The 20,588-nt window shown below is 48.5% G+C and overlaps 5 protein-coding genes across 11 annotated transcripts; 3 read left to right on the top strand and 2 right to left on the bottom strand.

Moving 5' to 3' along the window:
* Positions 1 to 193: 193 nt before the first annotated feature.
* TRIAP1 (TP53 regulated inhibitor of apoptosis 1) lies at positions 194 to 3,047 on the bottom strand. Its single transcript, XM_064392991.1, has 2 exons — positions 2,830 to 3,047; positions 194 to 2,163 (listed from the first exon to the last, which is right to left on the bottom strand). The coding sequence occupies exons 1-2, from the start codon at positions 2,974 to 2,976 to the stop codon at positions 2,080 to 2,082; spliced, it is 231 nt and encodes a 76-aa protein (XP_064249061.1). The 5' UTR covers positions 2,977 to 3,047; the 3' UTR covers positions 194 to 2,079.
* A 10-nt stretch (positions 3,048 to 3,057) lies between these two features.
* GATC (glutamyl-tRNA amidotransferase subunit C) lies at positions 3,058 to 4,940 on the top strand. Of its 4 annotated transcripts, none has more exons than XM_064392986.1 (4): positions 3,058 to 3,204; positions 3,480 to 3,640; positions 4,008 to 4,111; positions 4,493 to 4,940. In XM_064392986.1, exons 1-4 carry the CDS (start codon positions 3,073 to 3,075, stop codon positions 4,549 to 4,551), a joined length of 456 nt encoding a protein of 151 aa, XP_064249056.1. In that variant the 5' UTR covers positions 3,058 to 3,072; the 3' UTR covers positions 4,552 to 4,940. The 4 variants fall into 4 exon arrangements, with proteins under 4 accessions (XP_064249056.1, XP_064249055.1, XP_064249054.1 ...); XM_064392985.1 differs by having other exon boundaries at positions 3,477 to 3,640; XM_064392984.1 differs by having other exon boundaries at positions 3,058 to 3,228.
* A 3,238-nt stretch (positions 4,941 to 8,178) lies between these two features.
* LOC135282829 (dynein light chain 1, cytoplasmic-like) lies at positions 8,179 to 10,272 on the top strand. The gene is made up of 3 exons (XM_064392987.1): positions 8,179 to 8,316; positions 8,645 to 8,782; positions 9,890 to 10,272. The coding sequence occupies exons 1-3, from the start codon at positions 8,194 to 8,196 to the stop codon at positions 10,025 to 10,027; spliced, it is 399 nt and encodes a 132-aa protein (XP_064249057.1). The 5' UTR covers positions 8,179 to 8,193; the 3' UTR covers positions 10,028 to 10,272.
* A 133-nt stretch (positions 10,273 to 10,405) lies between these two features.
* On the bottom strand, positions 10,406 to 16,711 carry COQ5 (coenzyme Q5, methyltransferase). 3 transcript variants are annotated; one of them, XM_064392982.1, is made up of 8 exons: positions 16,463 to 16,711; positions 14,661 to 14,810; positions 13,953 to 14,177; positions 13,143 to 13,249; positions 11,439 to 11,527; positions 11,121 to 11,232; positions 10,907 to 11,004; positions 10,406 to 10,696 (listed from the first exon to the last, which is right to left on the bottom strand). In XM_064392982.1, the coding sequence occupies exons 1-8, from the start codon at positions 16,500 to 16,502 to the stop codon at positions 10,687 to 10,689; spliced, it is 831 nt and encodes a 276-aa protein (XP_064249052.1). In that variant the 5' UTR covers positions 16,503 to 16,711; the 3' UTR covers positions 10,406 to 10,686. The 3 variants fall into 3 exon arrangements, with proteins under 3 accessions (XP_064249052.1, XP_064249049.1, XP_064249050.1); XM_064392979.1 differs by lacking the exon at positions 16,463 to 16,711 and adding an exon at positions 15,169 to 15,342; XM_064392980.1 differs by lacking the exon at positions 16,463 to 16,711 and adding an exon at positions 15,169 to 15,341 and having other exon boundaries at positions 10,406 to 11,004.
* A 408-nt stretch (positions 16,712 to 17,119) lies between these two features.
* On the top strand, positions 17,120 to 20,249 carry LOC135282831 (dynein light chain 1, cytoplasmic). Of its 2 annotated transcripts, none has more exons than XM_064392989.1 (3): positions 17,120 to 17,277; positions 17,768 to 17,905; positions 19,641 to 20,249. In XM_064392989.1, the coding sequence occupies exons 2-3, from the start codon at positions 17,774 to 17,776 to the stop codon at positions 19,776 to 19,778; spliced, it is 270 nt and encodes an 89-aa protein (XP_064249059.1). In that variant the 5' UTR covers positions 17,120 to 17,277; positions 17,768 to 17,773; the 3' UTR covers positions 19,779 to 20,249. The 2 variants fall into 2 exon arrangements, with proteins under 2 accessions (XP_064249059.1, XP_064249060.1); XM_064392990.1 differs by having other exon boundaries at positions 17,148 to 17,277; positions 17,765 to 17,905.
* Positions 20,250 to 20,588: the final 339 nt, after the last annotated feature.

Below are 20,588 nucleotides of genomic sequence, written 5' to 3'. Positions count from 1 at the left end.
AGCAAAGGGGTTTGACTGCCTGGATGGTAACACATTCCTGCGTCAGGTAACACAAACAACAGGAGTGCATTGGGCACAGGACACGAATCAATTTCATGTTCTTCATGTCTGCTTTAACTCATGACTCTAAACTCACAGCCAGAACAAAAGATGCATAGATTAAAACTCAGTATATACTGAAGCACATTCTCCATTATCAGCTTTTGCAACATTTATTAACAGTCATGAAGGAGATTTTCCCTTGGTCCCTTCTGGCACAGGGAGTGGCTGCCAAACTGCCTTCACACTGTTCACCTTCAGCTCTCAGGTTTTCAGGTACAGCAGCACAGATCTTGCTCACCACTCTGCTTTCCAAAAAGCTGCATTTCTGCACAAAGTCTCACACAGGTTTTGCAGAAGAAAACACAATTTTGGTTCTGCTGCTGATGTCTGTGTAGTGTGTGCTGTGTCATGCAGAAGCTCCTGAAGCAGAAGGGATTACTGAGCCAACAGCCTGAGCCTGTACAACTTTAATTTTCAAGTTTTCACTCATTACAAGTTAACCATTTTCCAGTTCTTACTATAACTTCTATATTTTTTGCACAATGTGAGCTCTATGTCAGCTGTCACTAGTGAGGTTCTTCCCAGAAGGCAGAACACAGCAGCTGCTTTGGCACCTTGCTGTTGAAGGGAGTGGTGGATGGCAAGAGGGAATCTCCAAGTGGCACTGCAGGATGCCCTTCCCCATGTTTCCATGTGATTTTTTTTTTGTCTGCCTACCAGTAAAAGATTAAGACAGGTTTTCCTGTGTTGAAAGTACAAGGCACTGATGGGCACAGTTATTTTAAAGCTGACAAAGTCACATTACATTTAGCCCTACATGAAGATCACAGAAAAGCAAACTGGTTATGTGTGTTACTCCTTAAAAAAGAAAAGCTACAGAGTGAACTGTCTCCAAAATGCTATTTATGGATCCTTCCCTTAGACTGCTGCACTTGGCCAACAGCCTGGTTTTTCAGTGCTCTATTTAAGCCCTGTGCTGGCATCGTGGGAGCTCTCTGCACCTGAGAACAGGAGTGTGGCTCACCTGGCACAGGAACAAGAGCCTCAGGCTGCAGCAGCTCCTGATCCTCTGCACAGGATGCAGGGTCTGGGGTCTGTGAGGGGCTCTGGTGCAGACAGGCCAGCTAAAGTGTTGGAGAACTGCACCTTTTTAGTTTTTTTTTAATAGAACCTTTAAATAATTAGCCGTAGTTAAAAGCAGAGAGCAAATCTTTCTTTTTTCCTCACTGTAACTCTGGAATTATGAAGTTATCTTTTGTCCCCAGGCCATAATATCTTTTTTACCTGTGTTGGTGTAAGGAGAGGGGCAAGCTTTGCACCCTGCCTGTGTGAGGATCAAACCACAGAAATGTGTAATGCTAAAGGAGAGAGAATTAAAGCTCGTGGATGTGTCAGTACCTCAGAAAAGGCTGAAGCAGCCTCTGCATTAAAAGCCTTCAGCTGCTGAGCAGGCCACTTCCCCCTCCTGGGGCACAGTCAGACTCTACTGCACAGTTACCTACTTGAACAAAATATAATCTGGTTACATTTATTTGAGCCAAGCTGCTGCAGGTCCATTAGTGCTCTTAAACCATCTCTGCAGCTGACACAAAACAGTGCTTAAGCCCTTCAGCATTACATGAAACCAATTTCTTCGCCAGCAGCATAGAGATGACAGAAAGTACATCAACCCCCTTCACATTCTTTTTAAACACTTCCAAGTGTTATATAAATAAGCAAGAGAAATGAGTCACCAAGAGCCAGCCCACTCCAGCCAGCACTCCCCACTGCAGAGCACATCCAGCAGAAGTTACTCCACATGGATTTGTGGGCTCTCAGATGCTGAACCACCACCACGTTTCACTGGCAAGGAGGCAGAGCTACCACATGATCCAGTCTCTTTTTTTTCTTTTAGCTGTTTGTTTTCACAAGCAGAGAACATTGTCACTTCCTAGCAAGCAGTTAACAAAGGTCATCTCCAGGAGGCTCCTGGGGCACCCCCGGCGATGGGGCTTAGTCCAAAGGCTCCTGTCAGTGACTCCACCCACACAGCCAGCATCAGGAGGAGTTCTCAGCTTTTCCTTTACTCGGGCCCATGAACTCCAGGCCCTCAATGGGTATGTCCTTCTCCTTGATTGCTTTCTGAAAAGAAGAAAACCAAATAATTAAATTCAGCACTTCTTTATAGGGCTACACGAGGTTACCTTTGGTACAAAACACAGAAGCACAGAATCAGTCAGGCTGTAAAACACCTCTGAGATCATCCATGAGTAATAGCAGGGTGCCAGCCAGGCCATGGCCATGCCCAGGCTCTCCTTAAGCACTGACCACACCTGCCTGGGCAGCCATTCCAGCACCCGATCACCCTTCTGTGAAAAAACTCCTCTAATGTCCAACCTAAACCTCCCTGCGGCAGCTTATATCTGTAACTTCTTGTCCAATTCACTTGTGGCCTGAATAGAAATCATCTAAAACCACAACTGACCTAGAAAAAGTAATTCTAAAGCTTGGTTTGAATAAAGCTTTAATGTTAGAGTAGCTGAAGGCTGCACTGAGAACTCACTGAGCTGCAGCCTCAGCACATCAGCCTGAAGAAGCCGTGTGCCATTGTGAAAAATGTGTATTTTATGATTGGCTTTTCGCAAGTATTAAAATAAATATCGTATTATGCTACGCAATAAAAACAGGAAACGCCTATAGAATATTAATGTCGTGACGGACAGACACAGGGCGAGGTAAACCCAGGGCCGCGTGTGGGGTCCGGCGAGCCCGGCGGCTGCGGGCCGGGCGGGCCGGGAGCGGACGCACCTGCACGCACAGCTGGTAGCGCTTGAAGAGCTGCCCGCAGGGGTCGCCGGCGCTGTCGCCCTTGAGGAACTTCTCGGCGAACCAGCGGTTGAAGCACTGGTCGTACTCGCGCTTCAGCTCGGTGCACGCCTCGCCCACGCTGTTCATCGCGGCGGCCGCGCCGGGACGGACGGGCCGGGCGGGGCGGGGCGGGGCGGGGCGCGCCGCCCGGTGACGCACATCCGGCGCGGCGCCGGGGGCGCGATGCGCGCGCTGCTGCTCGCGGGGGGGCTGCGCGGCCCCTCACGGCACGGCGGGCACCGGCACCGGCACGGCGGGCACCCGCACAACGGGCACGGCGGGCACAGCGAGTACAGCGGGCAGGCACCGCCTCCGGTCACACCGCCCGGACCGCCCCCGGTAACACCGCCCGGACCGCCCTCGCCAGGCGGCCCGCGGGCACGACACAAAACACCGGCTGATTTCCCAAAAATTAGACAGCAGTCCTACCGCTGGCCTGGATTTGGTGACCTTAGAGGTCTTTTCCAGCCGTAGCGATTTTAGGATTCTTTGTAAAGTCCGGTTTTGACGCGTAACAAGTTTGTAATTAACAGGAAGTAGCGGTATTAAACTTGTTAGGTTTTGACTTTGTTGCTTCTGTGCGGCAGCAGGTGTCGGTGGAAGTGCTGGGGCGCCTGGAGCAGCTGGCGCTGGTGGATTTCCGGGACTCGGAGGGCGTGCAGCGGCTGCAGAAGGCGATCGAGTTTGCTGATCAGCTTCATGAAGTGAACACCGAGGGCGTGGAACCCATGGATTCAGTGCTGGAGGACAGGTGGAGAACCACAGCAGCCTCCTTTATCTGTTCATGCCTCAAACTGTTTCTTTCTGTGACCTTTTCTCCCTGGGAATCACCGTGCATGCGGCCCCTTTGCTCAAAGCGTCCTCCTGTGGCTCTGTGTGGGAGAAAGGTGTCATTGCCACGTGTAATTTTGATGTGTGAACTTCAGTTCTTTAATGTGTCTTAATTGTCACACTGCTCCCCAAATGCCTGCCAGTGCCATTCTTGGGTGCTTCAAAATGTTCCAGTACTTGTCTTGGTGTTTATTTAACAGACCAACACCAGATTTAGAGATCAGCCACCCTTCCTACCTCATATTCACAGAACAGCTTGAAGATAACCAGTAATCTTTGTCCTTCAGGTGCCTGTATCTCAGAGAAGATGATGTGACAGAAGGCAACTGCACCAAAGAACTGCTGGAAAATGCCAGAGAGAAAGTAGAGGAGTATTTTGTGGCTCCACCAGGTATTGACTACTTGCTTACAAAAATCATTCAATCTCGCCTGAATTCACCTGAAGAAAATAACCTGCCATAGCTGCATTCACTTTCAGAAATACTAGCCAATAATAGGGAGTTCTACAAGAAATTACTGCAGCCATCTGCGTAAAACAAAGTGCAGTTTATTGGTCCAGAAGCAGCAGAGAGGCTGACCTGACTCTGGAGTTACTGCACACGTTGAGAAATTCCTTACAGGAGGTCAGGCAGGACTTCCTTCCTGACTTTCTCAGGATATTTAGGCAGCCTGCACATGGAGTAAACTGCAGAAACACTTCCTTGCCAAAGTGTTCTGCCCACCGGGTGACTTACAGCTGGTCTCACACAACTTGTTTTGTGTTTTCTCTCAGGTAACATCCCTTTACCAAAGCTGGAAGAACGAGAGACTTTCCTGCAGGGCTCTCAGTGACAGCCCAGAGCCCAAATGCCCTTTCAGTATTTTATGTGGGGAAAATGAAGTTGTGTGCAGTCACACCCTGGCATGTGTTTTGGTCAGAAGAAGAGCACTTGCAAGACAGAAGAAAGAAAGAGTAAAAGTTTAGTAGTGCTGCTGAAATATTCAATGTCTCTGAAGCTGGGCAGCAGCATGGCAGATGACCTTGGTGCTTTTATTTGGCAAAGTGAATTTGCTGTCTGGAGGTGAGAGCAAACCCTCTTCCCACTCTTAATTGTGAAATTACATCATTATTTGTTTAAGCATCCATAATATACTCACCTAGATGCATAAAACAGGTAATTACTATGACACTTGAATTTTTTCAAGGGTATTGAAATAAAGCCTGTATTTAACACCACTAATCCAGTCCTCTGCAAAGCTGTAACTCTGTATTATTGCTTTAGTCTCAGACTTGTCAGGATCCAGACCCTGCAAATGCTGAAGTTTTACAAATATACAAGCTCAACCTGTAAGTAATTTGTGTATAGAAATCATAACAAGGAAAGACTTCAAATGTCTATCAATCAATATGATTAATACCACAATCATAATATCAGGTAATTGCCACTTTGAGAAGTCCCCCTTTGATCAATCCATTTTGGCCTCTTGCTTTGGCCATCAGACAGAATGGGGACAATATTATTTACACAGAAAAAGGAGGAGGAATTTGAGAGGGAACTGCATGGCTGCAGGAGCTTTTAATCCAAAATAGCATCAAGTAACTATTTAAAGGCAACAACTAAACCAACAATTTGGACAAGATGATCCCACATTCCCAATGCAGCACAGGCTAAACTTAAACTGCCAGTTCAGTGCTGCTCCCACACACTCCAGGGAGAGAACAGACTGCCTGATGCTTGTTCCCTGCAGCCCAGACTGCATTTAAAGTGGAAAACACATCTCCTTAATGAAGGGGTTTGGTGCAACTTCACCACAAATAAGGGAATTGCAGCCTTGGCTCAGACACCTGCAAGCAGCAAAAAGAAAAGCTCACAGGGGGGAGATGAGCTGCCTGTGGGGCAGGGCATGTCAGTGCCTCAGGGGGTCTGACAGTGGTGGGGCTGAGCCCCAGGGATGGGGCTGAGCCCCCCTGGGCCCTGCCTCACTTGCACAGAGGGAGGGACACTCCTTGTGCTGGTTCCCTGCATTCACTGCAGCACTCAGTAAATGGATCCAGTTTCTCTGAGACCATGGGGATAACCTCACTTAGAGCTGCTGACATTTTTCCACCACCACAAAACTGTGGATATAAAATTAGATAGGAAGTCCTCGCATATGAATCCCAGGTTTACAAAGAAAATGTCAATGTGGAGATTTCTTCAGCTTTGTAGAAAGAAAAAGAAGATGGAAGTTGTTTTATTGGTAATAATGATTATTTTTTGTTTTGGTGTTAACTAGAAGCCTCAGGAAAAAGCTCTGTTAATACAGTGATAGGTTGTGCAACACAGAGTGAAAAACCACCTCATGAAAAGTGCTTACAGCCTAAATGGGAGAGCAATCTCCTGAGATACCTGATCCATTACCCAGTTTTCTTCAGCACCTCCTCTACCCCAGCTATCATCTCCTGTGTTTATTTGTTCTGCCTTTCCCTGCAGCTCTGTCCTGAGGGAAGCTGTACTTTTATACTCTTGATTAACAAGTAGGACTCTGATGCATCCCAGGCTTTAATGTTTCTCATTAACAACGTGTATCTCACCCACACTGACATTTCCTGCAGTCGTCATCACAGTTGTTCCCTCAGCAAACCATTTAATAAATGCAGAGAAATTTGCCTGCAGCTACCAAACACAACCACCTCCTCAGAGATTCATGGGTGTTTCTGAAGTTCAGTGGAAGCACTTGGAGGATTGTTAAATGGTTCCATTCTGTCAGCACAAAACTGTCCAGTCCTCAAAGAACTACTGCAACTGCTGCAGATACTGAACACAGCTCTGGAAATGAATTACTTACTGTGGCCCCAAGAGCACTCAGAACTTCTTCATGTTTCCAGCACACAGGCAAAGTTGTGAACTGTATCTCTAATTGGAATGCTAGAACCTGTGAGTCAGGAGTTATTCCTGAATATACTAGAGTGACAAAAGCATCCCATTATGCAGTTTCAGTATTTCTGGGGGCAGTGTATTCTTCTGAGGTTGCCTTAGAGTTTGCAAAAGCAAAGAGGTGCTTGCAGTTATGCTGCTTTTGCTCTGAATGACACTGAGCAGGTAACTACACTGATGAATATGCAAAATATTTACATTGCAAGTGAGGTGAGTGACTGCTCTTCAGGTGGGTTTTTTAAAAATTTCTACAAGGAAATGGGAGTCCTACCAACCAGTATTTAAAAACCTCTCTTAAACCATCCTGTGCTGTTTGCTGTAGCCATGGTTCAGAGTCCTGTAATTAACAGATCACCAGCTGTGGAGGACTCAACAGCAATGTTCTATCTGCTGACAAGAGTGTAAGCAGAGAGTGCCCCAGGGAGAGTGAAACTAAGAAAACAGAGCACTGAGGTTCTACCAAAACATCTTGCTTCATTTAAACAAAAAAAAAAAAAAAAAAAAACAAACCCAAAACTAAACCAACCTGACTGACCAACCAAAATAACCCCCAAACCAAACAGAAACAAACAAAAAAAGGCAAGAGTTGCAGAAATAGTGAGGTCTGCAAAAGATGGTGTGAAAGTCTGATAGATTTGGTTCACTGAAGGAACAAAGTTTGCAGCTGACTCGATCATACCCAGTAAACACGGGTTGGGAATTTCTACCAGAGGCCACTTAGTGTGACTTGAAAAGACACAACTGGAAACAGACAAGTGAACAGGACAGGTGGTCAGGTGCCATTCACAAGCCGTGGAACTCCTTCCTTTGACAGGGGGGGCTTCACTCCCAGTGAGGGGTACGTTACTGAAACAGCTGCCCAGGCAATATCCCAGTATTCTTGTGGTGATATCACACTATTGAAAGGGATATTCACAACAGGAGCTTGTTCCAAAGAGAAACAAAGTCTGTTCTTGGTTAAACTCAGCATCTCTGTGATCCCGGCTGGGACAAGTAATAAATTGGCTTTTGGGGCCCACATATCAGCCGTGGAAAGGTGTTTCACAGAACCTGGTGGACACATTGCAATGCCTTGGAGATGGGGCATACTTTAAGGAACAAGATTTTTATCCAGGATCACCTGATGATGCCACACAGAATTAATTAGAAAAGACCTCTGGGATCATCGAGTCCAATCGGTGACGGAACAGCACCCTGCCAACCCGAGCACAGCACTCAGTGCCAGCTCCAGCCTCCCTTAAACAGCTCCAGGGACAGTGACACCACCACCTCCCTTGGCAGCCCCTTCCATTGTCCAGTCACCAGTTCTGCCAAGGAATTCCTCCCAATATCCACCCTAAACCTCCTCTGGCGCAGCAGACCGGCAGCAGGGCAGTCAGGACTGGAAGCTTTCCCTGCAGACCCCAACTGTTCGTGACCATCCCAAACACGCCCGGTTCTCCCGTTACCGCCCGCCCGTCGCCATGGGAACGGACGCGGCGCGGGGCATCCCGGGCCGCAACACAACGCTGCGGGAAAACCCGGCCGGGCGCCGCGCCGCAGCCAATGGGCGCTCGGGGACCGGCAGCGCTGGCCAATGGGCGCCCGGGAGGCGGTGCCGGTGGCCAATGGGGGCGGTCGGCGCGCAGGGGGCGGGGCAGAGCGCTGCGAGGCGCGCACGGGCAGAGCGCAGCGCCGTCCGCTCCGCAGCGCCCGCACGGTGAGCGGCTCCGGACACTCGGCGTCCCGGCACCGCGACCCCGCCTTCCCGGGGCTCTTCCCGGCAGCCGGCTCCGGTTTTCCCGCATCCCCTGCGGGGCTCCGAGCCCTGGGCCGTGCGTGCCGGGCTGGGCAGGGCCGGGCAGCGCCGGGAGGGCGGCGGGGCCGCTGCGGCTCCGGGCGGGCAGCGGCGGCTGAGCGGGAGCCGCCGCCGGAGCCGCCGCCGCTCGGGCCGTGCCCGGCCGTGCCTGTGCCGCTGCTTGGCAGCAGGTGGCTCTGGCAGGTGCTCCTGCGACTTTGAATTTCCTTCTCTTTTTTCCTCCAAGCAGGCAATCATGAGTGATCGAAAGGCAGTGATCAAAAATGCGGACATGTCAGAGGAGATGCAGCAGGACTCGGTGGAATGTGCAACTCAAGCTTTGGAGAAATACAACATCGAGAAGGACATCGCTGCTCACATAAAGAAGGTAAGTGTTGGCTTGTAATGTGCTCATGAAAAATCAATTGGGGAGAACGCTGCCAGGCAAGTAGCTCTAGAGAAACGAGTTCCAGAGGCACCAGATGATCAAGTTAGACTTTCTCTCTGTTCTGTTCTCCACCCTTCATAAAGGTCCTTTTATATGGACCGTTCTAGGTCCTTTTCTCTTGTAGTGCCTTACACCTCTTCTGCCACTGTCCCATTGTCCAGCTGAGCAGAGTGCAGCTGACTGTCCCTGTGACTGATGAGCTGGTACCAGACACGGGCTCTGTGCAGCCTATTTAAGGAGTGGTGCTTTGCCCACCATGTAATAAGTGGGTTTGGTTTTTTGCCTTTCCCACCACATGTAAGACAAGCTGTTCATGCTAATGCTGAACAGATGGTTCATAGCTTACATTTTGTCACATTTTCTTTCTTGACTCCTACTGAGCTGCAAGGAGCTGCAGGGTTTGGTTGAGCAGAACAGAAACTTCCGTGTCCTCACAAAATTCTCTTCAGCTGACAGCTGTGGGGTACTGCAGTATAAATCCACTGACTGCATGGGTTTGCTGTGCACAGGAGTTTATGTGTAGTAGGCTCCTGACAGCAGCATGTCACATCATCATCTCATGAGCAGGTGTCAGAGATATGGCAGAGAATTTTCCATCAAGTGTCTTTTCAGCATCCTTATTGCAAAAAAAAAAAAACAAAAACAAAACCTAATGAAGTCCATTAGCTTCAGAAACAGAAGCTAATATAGAAAAATACCAGTTTCATTGGAGATTCAGAACAAGCAGACAAATTCTTAGAAGTTATGGTTTGAGATCATGGCATGACTGTAGGGGAAAAGTTACCTCCCCAAACATATGTTTTAAGCCTATTCCTGCTCTGCTTGGAAGCACTTTTTTCTTTTTTGGTATGACTAAGCAGCAGATGAGTTATAAAGTGACAGATGATCCTTGTGCTTAAGAGCATATGCTGCTCCTTAATTGCCTTCTTCCAAAAGTGATACTTGTTATCAAGTGACAAATCACTGCCAAAAAAACCTCCCCAACTGTTAGACAATATCAGTATAATTACCATGAAAACGCTGACTTTCTGATCCTCTGTTCTGTAGGAATTTGACAAGAAATACAATCCCACGTGGCACTGCATCGTGGGAAGGAACTTTGGCAGCTACGTGACTCATGAGACCAAGCACTTCATCTACTTCTACCTCGGCCAAGTCGCTATTCTTCTTTTCAAGTCTGGCTAGAACCATGGACTGTTACTGAAACTTGCACCTGGGGACAGGACTGCACACTGATTCCCACCTTCAGCCTTCCTGGGGAAACACATCTTGATCTTCAGGTCTTGTGTTGTGTTGTTAATGGTCAGGGATTTTGCTGTAGCGGCTGGTATTTTCATTGTGGCTATATAGAAAAGCAAAAATGTCTTCCTTGTATTTATTTTCTTTCAAAAGATGGCTTCTTTGCTAATAAAACCGTTGGAACAAGTTTATCCCTTTGCCCTCTTGAATTACCCTCTTTATTGCCAAGTGAATGCAGGATGAACATCCCCACCTCGATTCCCACACCCAAATCTATCCTTTCTTAGGAAACCTTCTTACAAGACTGATTTAAGTGGAAAAAAGTTGATGCAGAGCCCTTTTATTTCATAAGCCTTCCATTTGCCTTTGAAAGAAGGAGTCATGGGAAAAAATCCTTAAACTCCACATGACAAAGATAATAACAGCTTCATAAAAGTCCATCGTTACTTCATAAATCCAAGTTACTTTCACAAGTCTAATATCCTCCTTTAAAGCTTAGTAAAAAGAAAGGCATCTTATTTGGAGACTAATCAGTCTATTTCTTTATCCACACCCACTGCCAACTTGCCTTGCTTGTCAGCATTGCTCAGTTTTGGCCACATCCTTCACACTGCACTTGGAGGAAATGAAAGTGTAAGAAACGCCACTGGAGTCACTCCACAGGTTTCTTGGTGGGGAGAGGTAACTTGTGTTCTTCTGAGCCCAGCTGCTCAGCAAGTACCTGCTGCACAACTTCTTAGAACTCCTTTTAATACCATTAAAATTCCACAGCTTTCATATCCCTCATGAAAATTATACTTTGGGTGTTCTGCTACCCAGACTCACAGTTTGAAACCTGAGTGAATGGCAACAATGCCAAAGTTCAAATTCTCATAATCCACTTTGAAAAAGCCTGCATCTTCTATCATTGCCTTCAGCTCCTCCTGAAAAATAAGTGCCATAAGTATTAACAACCTGAAGGCCAGTAAGCCAGCTGGCCACAAGATGATGCTGGAATTGTGCTTTGTGTGTTAGTGAATTTGGGGAAATCCTGCCTTACCTGAGGGGGAAACTGTCGGATGCTCTCCACAAGATACTGGTAAGACTTCCAGTCACCAGCAATAACCTCACCCAGAACAGGGATAACCTGGAAACTGTAGAGATCATAGAGCCTGCACAGAGAGATGGTAAATCCAGATTAACAGAAACAAATTTAAACCCTCTCCAACACGAGCTGGTCTCTGTGCCACTAGGCTATGCAGTCTGTAGCTGACTTTAGAAGTGCACCAAGATGTGGTCTCAAAGTGTCTCCATCTCTTATTCTGAGTACAAACAAGAGAGCCTTGTGACATGGCATAAAGTGTCACCATGTTCCTACCTGGAGAGAAGAGGGTTGCTGACATGACTAAATTCAAGGCAGAGAAATCTTCCTCCTGGTTTCAGCACACGATAGGCCTCTTGAAGTGCCTGAGACAAAGCAGATGTGATGTTTGCTTCTGGAGGACAGCACCTGCCTATTATAATGCCATGTGATATTATCATGCAACTGTGATGAACTGAGGGGAATGAAGAGGAACTGACTGGCAATCTGCAGTACTTACTGTAGAGAAGCATCCCAAAACAAGTATAAAAAAAAAACCCAAATGTGCCATAAACCCAAAGCACAAATACTCTTGCTGTTCATAAATAGATTTTTACAAGGCTTTGTGTCAAAACTGTGATGTCGGGTTTGTAATTTTCTTTTCTTTCCCTACTCGCGGTTGATGAAAGTTTGTTGGCAGAGCTCTTATAATTACAGACCAAACACAAAAGGGAGAAGGTGACTCAGCTACAAGAAACTGAAAATCAAAAACAGGCATGATAATTTTTTCTCAATCAAAAGATTTTACTGTGAGGCACACCCAAAGGTTCAAAGAAGGAACGATACTGGGTTTCAGATGAGCAATGTGTAAGAACAGGAAGGAAAGAGGAAGAAGAAGAAGAAGAAAATCTTTGGCTACTTTGAAAATTCCATCCTGCATCAAAATAGAATACCTAACAAGAATCTAGACAAAATCCTGTCTAGACAACAGACAAAAACTGTATGTTCTTTCATACAAGAACAGAGTTGTATTCTAGAACTTCTGAAGGTTGTACATCTGCTTGACTCCAACTGTCCTGTTCCTATGGGATAAAATATCAACATTACACAGGAGCTCTGCAAAGGAGTTGGCAGCTTGGGTGTGTTTTGTATCAGGTCTCCAGGGAGCTGCTGTATGCATGCAGGCAAAGAGCCTGTGCTTTGGAAGGGTGCAGACAAAGCACCAGGAAAAGCCACACGCACGTTAAGCTCAAAGGCACATGGTCAAAGGTGGTTTGGATCCCAATGCTTCACCTTCCACAGGAGCTCTGCCAAGGTTGTAACACACTCCTCCAAAACAGACAACGAGTGCCACCAGACAGGTGTCACCCCCACAACAGCCAGTCCTTCTCCAAGGACACAGATAGCTCAGAACAAAGAGTCCTATTTATCCTAATTAAAGTCATCCTTGTTCTTTATAGGGAGCTCTGCCACCAGCCAGTGTAAAGACACTCAGGAGAAGTGGGCTGAACAGGCTGGTCCAACAGCACTGGGGGCAGCAGCCTCCTTCCCACTCTGCTCTGGCAGCTCTGCTGACTCGGGCAGGGAAACACAAGGGGACAGGAAGCATTGGCCCCACTGCTGCTGGGATATGGATCAGGTGCTGCAGGAAGATTTGAGGTATGCAGACTGGCTGCCCTGTGCATGTGTAGATCCATCCATGCCACAGGAGAAGGTGGGGAATGACTGCAGCATGCAGCCCTTTGCCTTAGAACCTGAGATTGTGTGGCTTGCCAAGCTGGAAGGATTGGGTGCAACTGGTATAAATCTATCTTTTTATGACAAAGGTGGGGCACTTAATTGCATTTTCTATTCACACAAGCTGCATACTACATACCACTTATTTAAATGCTTCAGGAGTAGACTAGGATCTTCCTTTATCCAAAGGAATTCCTACTTTGCTTCCTTTGTAGAATAAAAAATCATAAGCACCCCATGTCAGGATACACTGTAGTAACTCACCAAATCAATACGAGTTACATTTCGGATTCCAAAGGCAATTGTGTAAACATCAAACTTATCATCATCAAAGGGCAACTCTTCAGCATTCCCAAGTACCCAGGACAAGCCTGCAGTGAAAGACAAGTCATAGAACTGAGCTCAGGCTGCTCCAGAAAGGCTAGAACTCAGCAATTCTAGAAGGAATTGATTATTTTTAAAGTGACATTGAAAACAAATGTTTCCATTTTGCAGTTTTGTTAGAGGAAAGACGCCTTGGCCTCTACTCATGAATCTTTCAAGACAGAGTAGTTCATGTTGCAGATCAGCCAAAACACCATTCTGCACATACACATGGTGTGTATATGCCACAAAGATATTACCCAAAACTTGCATCATACTGGAAAGCACTATTGGCTGCCATTTGTTTGTGGCAAAGTTCTAAAAAGAGAATCTCTGCTCAAAGTGTAGCTATGGACAATTACTAACATGTTGCCATGCAACAATGGCCAAAACACTTAACACGTTTTGCTAGAAAGCTGCCACAGGCTGAGGAACATGAAAAGCCACACTCCCTCCATCAGGACTATCAGTATGTGATGCACCTGCAGCTGTGTTGCTTCCTAGTCCCCAAAGCATCAAGACCATTTCTATCTGTGGGTTATTGGCAAGCAGACAAAATGCACAACCAGTGACTGTGCAACTCATGCTCCTTTTCCCCATGCACAGCTCCTACTCCTCCTGAATGTACACAGGGAAACAGCAAAAAACCTCTGTCCCTCACAACTTCTTGCTGTCAGGAATGTTACTGCCACAGCACACTGCATTATTTACCTTCAGAGTAGCCAAGATGCTGTGCTTTCTGCTTCCCAACTTTTAACATCTCTCTGTTGATGTCACAGACCACCACTTGGGAATCCCCTAGTGAGTTAACTTTGTCCTTCTGGTAGCTCTCAAAAATTTCCTGCCAAGACAAATTCTGATGGTGTTTGAGCTTCCTCTGGAGCTGGCGCTGTCGCACAGAGCGCACGTAATTAATGAATCGAAAGGCGATGTCACCTGCAGTTGTTCAAAGGAAAGATGCACATCTTGGAACATTTTCTGACTCCAGGAAGTTGAAACATAAGGCTTTGAACATCCAACTGACTTACTATTTTCTTTTTAGTCATATATATTTATAAAAACACCCCCTCAAACATACTGTAATAGACACAGAAAGAGTGTGTGTGTACATGTATATAGATAAAATGGGAACTTATTAAAATCAAAGAGTCCATGACATTCTACAAATTTACACAGTTTCCCATAACATACCATGACAGGACTGTAACACCTTCAGACCCTTAAAGCAAGATATTAGAAAACACAAAGACATCAGTTCTCAATCCTTTTCTGGGACAGTCAAGTAGATGCTTCACTAGTTTTAAAGGCAGGGAGCTAAGGGTGAGAAAAAAAACCCAGCAGGAAACGTAATTCTGGGCAGACTCAAACAGCTGAAAAACAGCGTGGCATTGTCATGTGGAACTCACCAAAATTATTTACCTGTTCCCCCAGCAACATCAAGGAGGAGTGTTCCTGGGCAAGGGTTCATTTTATGCATGAGGATATCCTTCCACACCCGATGAATTCCTAGAGTCATTGAATCATTCATTACATCGTATTTCTTGGCCACCGTTTCAAAGACCTGATAAACTGCAAAGAAAGGACACGGGAATGAGATTCAATTTACTTAAAAATGCTTGTGTCTAAGTAAAACGAGTCCTTTATTGCCCTGTGGAGGCCTGTCCACCATGTGGAGCTGAAAAATACCACAGGAAAACTCATTTAAAAAAAAAAAAAATTGAATCTGCGGTTGCCTGACAAAGGTGTCTGCAGAAACACAGCCTTCCCGAGCTGAGGGAACAGCACTGGTATTATCCACCGAGGCTCCCGCTAACGCCTCAGACAAGGGCCCGGTCCCAAACACGTTCCCAGCACGGTGGAGACCGATCACCGGCTGCCCGGGAGCCCAGCTCGGCTCCGCGCCCTCTCCCGCCGCCGCAGCCCTCACTTTTCTCCCTCCTCTCCTCCTCCGTCACGGTCTGGAAGCCGAAGTGCATCTCCGGCCCCGCGGCCAAGCCGCGCCGCGCCCGCGGAGCTCCGGCGGGCCGGCACAGCAGCGCCGGGCAGCGGCCGCGCCACAGCCGCAGCGCCGCCATCTTCGGCACGGCCGCGCCGGGGCGGAGCTCCGCCGGGACAGAGCCGGAGCCGCTCCGCCCGGAGCCCGCTCCGCCGGGACAGAGCCGGAGCCGCTCCGCCCGTGCCCGCTCCGCCGGGACAGAGCCGGGAGCGGCGCGTTCTCCGCAGCCCAAGGGCCGCCGCTTCTGCGGACGCGGTCACCGAACCCCCCCGCCCCCGGTGCCGCCGGAACCTGTGCTGCGAGGACAAACGTGGAAAAAAACCCAAAAACCCAAACCGAACACAACCCTCACGGTGTACTTGAGTAATTTTGTAAATAGTTTTCTTCGATTTTATTTGATTTAGTTTACTCTAGATTTCTAATTTTGCAATTTCCATCACTTGAAGTGAAGCCTCGTGGAGTGAAAGATGGGTTGATTCCGGTTAGGAGCATTTCCACACTTAGAAACTTTTTTTTTTCTTTTTTTTTTTTTTTTTTTTTTTTTTCCCCAAAACCTGTCTTGCTTATCACCTTACTTGAATCATCCTGGAGTTCTGGCAGCTTTGTAGATGCAAAGAAGTTACTTAACCCATTCTCAGGAGAGATGACATCATGCTATTAAAATCAGCCCAGGGACTGCATTCCCAGGGCATGAGCTGGGCTCCCTCACCCAGGACCTTCCTGCCATATTGGGGCTTTCAGCACCATCATCAGACCACAGCACCATTTTCTCCTATTTTCCTCATATAATACTTTTTAACCTCTATGTTCTTTGCTGTAGGATTTTAAACTCTATGTTCTTTGCTCTCCAAAGCATCATATTTGGATTTGTTGGGTATTTTTCTCAGCCTGAGGACACCAGTGACCAGCTGCACTCACAGAGGGAGGGAGCAGGGTCAGGCTGGAAGGGATCACTGTGGGTCACAGGGTCCGACCTTCCTGCTCTGGGGTCATCCCAGAGCACATGGCCCAGGACTGTGTCCAAATGGTTCTGGAATATCTCCACTGAGGGAGACTCCACAACCTCTCTGGGCAGCCTGTTCCAGTGCACAGTCACCTGCACAGTGAAGAAATTTTTCCTCTTGCTCAGGTGGAACTTGCTGTGCATCAGTTTCTGCCTGTTGTCTGCCTCTTGTCCTATTCTCAGCACCACTGAGAAGACCCTGGTCCATCCTCTGACACTCACCCTTTAGACATTTGTACCCATTAACGAGGTTCCCTGTCATCTCTCTTTTCTTGAGGCTGAACAGGCCTGGCCTCCTCAGCTTCCCTCACAGGAGGGATGCTCTGCTCCCCCAGCCATCCGTGCTGCCCTGCAGGAGCTCCGTGTGTCCCGTCCTGAGGAGCCCAGAGCCGGACACAGCACCCAGCTGTGCCTCACCGGGCTCAGCAGAGGGGCAGGATCGCCTCCCTGGCCTGCGGGCAGTGCTCTTCCCAAGGCTGCCCAGGACTCCACGGCTCTCTTGGCCCCAAGGCACACTGCTGGCTCACGGACACTTTGTTGTCCACAAGGACCCCAAGTTCCATCTCCGCAGAGCCGGTCAGCGCCCAACCTGTACCGGTGCTCGGGCTTATTCCTTCCCCTTCTTCCTCCCTGCGTTCAGCCGTAAAGAAAAAAGCCAAAGGGACGGGGAAGGGCAGCAGGGTCTGAAGGCGGCACTGCCGCCCGGGCCCGGGCCCGAGCCCGCCGCGCACCACCGCGGCCGCCGGTCGCCACGGCAACGGCCGCAAGGCATGCCGGGCTGAAAGAAATTGCTGCGGCAAAACCCTGCAAGAGCGCCGGACCGGGGCCAATAAGATCTCGGGGTGATGGTAGCGGTGACCAATGGGTGACGGCCGGTGCTGAGGGGGCGGGGCTGGGGGCGCTCGGAGACGCCGGCGGCGCGCGCGGGTCGGTTAAACAGCCGCGGCGGCGCAGCCCGTGCGTGCCTCGCTCTGCGCGTCCCGCACCGCCACCGGCTCTGCCTCCGCACCGCGCCGGCACCGCGGCCCCGCTCGACGGTGAGGGCAAGGCCTTGCCGGCCTTGAGCACTGGGCAGGGGCAGCTGCCCAGAGGGGCTGGGTCCGGTCTGGCTCGGGAGTTCTGGGAGTGGGCAGCGCCCGTGCCGGGGCTCTTCCCGGCCGCCGGCTCCGGTTTTCCCGCATCCCCGGCAGCTGCCGGCGGCACCCTGCAGCCGCGCGGGGCTCCGAGCCCTGGGCCGCTCGTGCGGGGCTTTCCCCGCCTCGCTCGGGGCAGGAAGGGCCGCCGGGCCGGCGGTGAAGCGGCCGCGCTCTCTGGCGGAGCTGCCGGGCCGGGCAGCGCCGGGAGGGCGGCGGGGCCGCTGCGGCTCCGGGCGGGGAGCGGCGGCTGAGCGGGAGCCGCCGCCGGAGCCGCCGCCGCTCGGGCCGTGCCCGGCACGCCCGGCCGTGCCTGTGCCGCTGCTTGGCAGCAGGTGGCTCTGGCAGGTGCTCCTGCAACTTTGAATTTCCTTCTCTTTTTTCCTCCAAGCAGGCAATCATGAGTGATCGAAAGGCAGTGATCAAAAATGCGGACATGTCAGAGGAGATGCAGCAAGATGCTGTGGAATGTGCAACTCAAGCCTTAGAGAAATACAACATCGAGAAGGACATCGCTGCTCACATAAAGAAGGTAAGTGTTGCCTTGTAATGTGCTCGTGATATCTCTGTGCACATGAAAAATCAATTGGGGAGAATGCTGTTAGGCAAGTAGTGCTAGAAAAACAAGTTCTAGAGACGCTAGGTAATCAAGTGGGACTTTCTCTTTAGGCTGATGTCCATGTGTTCCTTTACCCACCCTTTACGGGCCCTTTCTAGGTGCTGCTTTTTTCTTGCAGTTCTTTCTGCTCACGGTCTTTTTTGCCACTGTCTGTTGCCCACGTGAGGATAGGGTGGCAGCTGACTGTCCCTGTGACTGATGAGCTGGTACAAAACACAGGGACTCTATTGAGCTCTCCTGTAGTTTTCCTCTGAGAGGTAGCTTGTTCTTGGTTTCGTTTGTATTTAACTTAATCTTAAGGATCTCTTTACAATTCTTGCCAGCTGGATCAAAAATAGCAGGGGAAAAGTAGTTTTCTGCAATTCTCTGTAATCACACCCCTCATTACGTAGTGAAATAACAAAAAAGAAAAAAAAATCCTGGCGGTTATCTGTTGTTTGCAATATCTGTGTCATCCTTTGTGCAGGATTAACAATACATGAGAAAGATCTAGTTCAGATTATATTTCCTGCTTCGTCAGCTCAGGAGAACGGAGAAATCAAAGTGCGTCAGTAGAAGTTACAGCGATCTGAGTGGAAGGGCTGTCGAAATGTTAAGGCCGATTGGACTGAAACTGTCTGGAGTTAACTGCTTGGCATGAGGGGCTGGGTTTGATAAGGGTTTAGGCCACAAGCTGTGAATTTTCACATAGATATGTTCACTTTTTCCTAACACTGTGAAAAAGGGCCTCAAGAGCTGGTTCAGGCTGGAAAATAAGGAAGTTATAGCTGTCAGCAGAAATCACAACATGAGATAAAAAGGACTGTCCAGAGAAAATGAAAAAACCCAATAAAGAACAAGAAGTCCCCAGACCCTAATGCTGTTATTAGTCAGAACTGTGAAGGGTGGGGAACTGGGGCTGGGAGGGTGTAATTGCCTGGCAGTTTCTTTGTCCAGGTCCTCCTGAAGGCACCCAGCTGGAGCCGTTCTGCTGCTGTGCCACTCACAGCCTGGGGCTCTGCTCCAGGATACCTGGGGTGGAGGTGACTTTAACATTTGGGATACTTGGGGTGGAGAAGCTTCTCTAACATGAGAAGTAATTCATCCATGCAGAACGATTGCTTCTGCTAAATAAATACTTGTTTGCTATGACCAGAATACTGAAAGGCTTTTTTTTCTCCAGCGAAGTACCTATGAAAGTTGAAAAGAGGTTTAGTACTTTTCAGATATCATTTGTTGCAACTACTGGGAAATTATAGAGGATTTGTTTGAAAATATGTAAAGCACAAGTGCTTAGATTTATTGATCATACTGTTGTTACAGAGCATGTGGCAGAGAACTTTCTGTTTAGTAACTTTGCTGCTGATAAACAATGAAATCTAAATTATGGCTGTGTCGTGGGTACAAAATTGTGGATTCAATCATGTTATAAATTATGGGGGAAGAGAAGATTAGTTTCCTTCAGCAGAAATCATGTTTTAAACTTACTACTGCTTAGTTAGGAAGTGCTGTGGGGTTTTTGTGTGTCTGACTAAGCAGCAGGTAAACAATAAGATGTAAATAAAATAATCCTAGTACTTAAAGAGCATCTCTTCTTCCTCTGATTGCCTCGCTCAGAAGGTGAATACCTATTAGATGAGTCCTTAATTTGTAGTAATCTGTTTTGCAGGAGTTTGACAAGAAATACAATCCCACTTGGCACTGCATCGTGGGAAGGAATTTTGGCAGCTATGTGACTCATGAGACCAAGCACTTCATCTACTTCTACCTCGGCCAAGTCGCTATTCTTCTTTTCAAGTCTGGTTAGACCCATGGACTGTTACTGAAACTTGCATCCAGTTACAGGACTCTGACTAGTTACTGCAGCCTTCCTGAGGACACAGGCCTTGATCTTCAAGGGCAATGGCAGGGATTATGTTGTAACAGATGACATTACATCGTGGATATAAAAAGGAAAAGTACCAAAAAAGTCTTCCTTGTATTTATTTTTTTTCCAGAAGGCTCCTCCTTTGCTACTAGAGCTGTTGGAGCAGTTTTGCTTTTTGCGAGTTTTATAGCCATCTACTGTATTTCCTGATTACTGCTAGTGCTATGCAAGTACTGACAGTGTGTTTCGCTCTTTATGTTCCAAACTTTTCTTATTCTTTTGATTTTACTTTTATAAAATAATTTCCCCCTTCTTGTTTTGCTGGATGTGCTGTCCCAAAACCTGAGCTGTTTCTTTTTTCTGCTGTCTCTGGACAAGTGTACTGGAGAATAAAAGCCAAGTTCTACCCCAGCCAGGTTGTTATTTCTGGCTGATTTGTGTGTTGTGGTGATGGTGGATGGCTGGGTCGGGGGGGAGTGCAGCCTGAGGGGTGTGGGGGGCTCTGTGGGGCCTGGGCTCTGTCTGGCTGTGGGACACTCAGCTCCGGGCATGGAGTGGAGCCAGCCCTGGGGCCTGGCAACAAAGGACAGCAGCTGCACTCGGGGCAGCCCCGGGGCAGTGCTTGTGTGGGCAGGGCTGACTGAGTGAGCAGCTGCTGCTCTGCCCGTGCCCTGCCCCTGCTGCTCCACCCTGCCCTGCCCAGCACACCCTGCCGATGGTGGCACTGAGGGCACGCTGGCAATGACAAAA

This window comes from Passer domesticus, chromosome 17 (genome assembly GCF_036417665.1).
Source record: "Passer domesticus isolate bPasDom1 chromosome 17, bPasDom1.hap1, whole genome shotgun sequence".
NCBI lineage: Eukaryota > Metazoa > Chordata > Aves > Passeriformes > Passeridae > Passer > Passer domesticus.
The sequence above is the reverse complement of the archived record's forward strand: the minus strand, read 5'-3'. Positions and strand labels throughout refer to the sequence as shown.

Bases quoted from the DNA above. Each gene is read 5' to 3' on its own strand.
- TRIAP1 (XM_064392991.1), bottom strand. From the start codon at position 2,976: ATGAACAGCGTGGGCGAGGCGTGCACCGAGCTGAAGCGCGAGTACGAC. The intron at 2,164-2,829 runs GTGCGTCCGCTC...TCTTCTTTTCAG, and splicing joins GCTACCAGCTGTGCGTGCAG to AAAGCAATCAAGGAGAAGGA.
- GATC (XM_064392983.1), top strand. From the start codon at position 3,073: ATGCGCGCGCTGCTGCTCGCGGGGGGGCTGCGCGGCCCCTCACGGCAC. The intron at 3,229-3,476 runs GTAACACCGCCC...TCTGTGCGGCAG, and splicing joins CACCGCCCGGACCGCCCCCG to CAGGTGTCGGTGGAAGTGCT. The intron at 3,641-4,007 runs GTGGAGAACCAC...TTTGTCCTTCAG, and splicing joins GATTCAGTGCTGGAGGACAG to GTGCCTGTATCTCAGAGAAG.
- LOC135282829 (XM_064392987.1), top strand. From the start codon at position 8,194: ATGGGCGCCCGGGAGGCGGTGCCGGTGGCCAATGGGGGCGGTCGGCGC. The intron at 8,317-8,644 runs GTGAGCGGCTCC...TCCTCCAAGCAG, and splicing joins CGCTCCGCAGCGCCCGCACG to GCAATCATGAGTGATCGAAA. The intron at 8,783-9,889 runs GTAAGTGTTGGC...TCTGTTCTGTAG, and splicing joins TCGCTGCTCACATAAAGAAG to GAATTTGACAAGAAATACAA.
- COQ5 (XM_064392979.1), bottom strand. From the start codon at position 15,316: ATGGCGGCGCTGCGGCTGTGGCGCGGCCGCTGCCCGGCGCTGCTGTGC. The intron at 14,178-14,660 runs GTAAATAATTTT...GAACAACTGCAG, and splicing joins TGATGTTGCTGGGGGAACAG to GTGACATCGCCTTTCGATTC. The intron at 11,233-11,438 runs GTAGGAACATGG...CTCTCTGTGCAG, and splicing joins AGCAACCCTCTTCTCTCCAG to GCTCTATGATCTCTACAGTT.
- LOC135282831 (XM_064392989.1), top strand. From the start codon at position 17,774: ATGAGTGATCGAAAGGCAGTGATCAAAAATGCGGACATGTCAGAGGAG. The intron at 17,906-19,640 runs GTAAGTGTTGCC...TCTGTTTTGCAG, and splicing joins TCGCTGCTCACATAAAGAAG to GAGTTTGACAAGAAATACAA.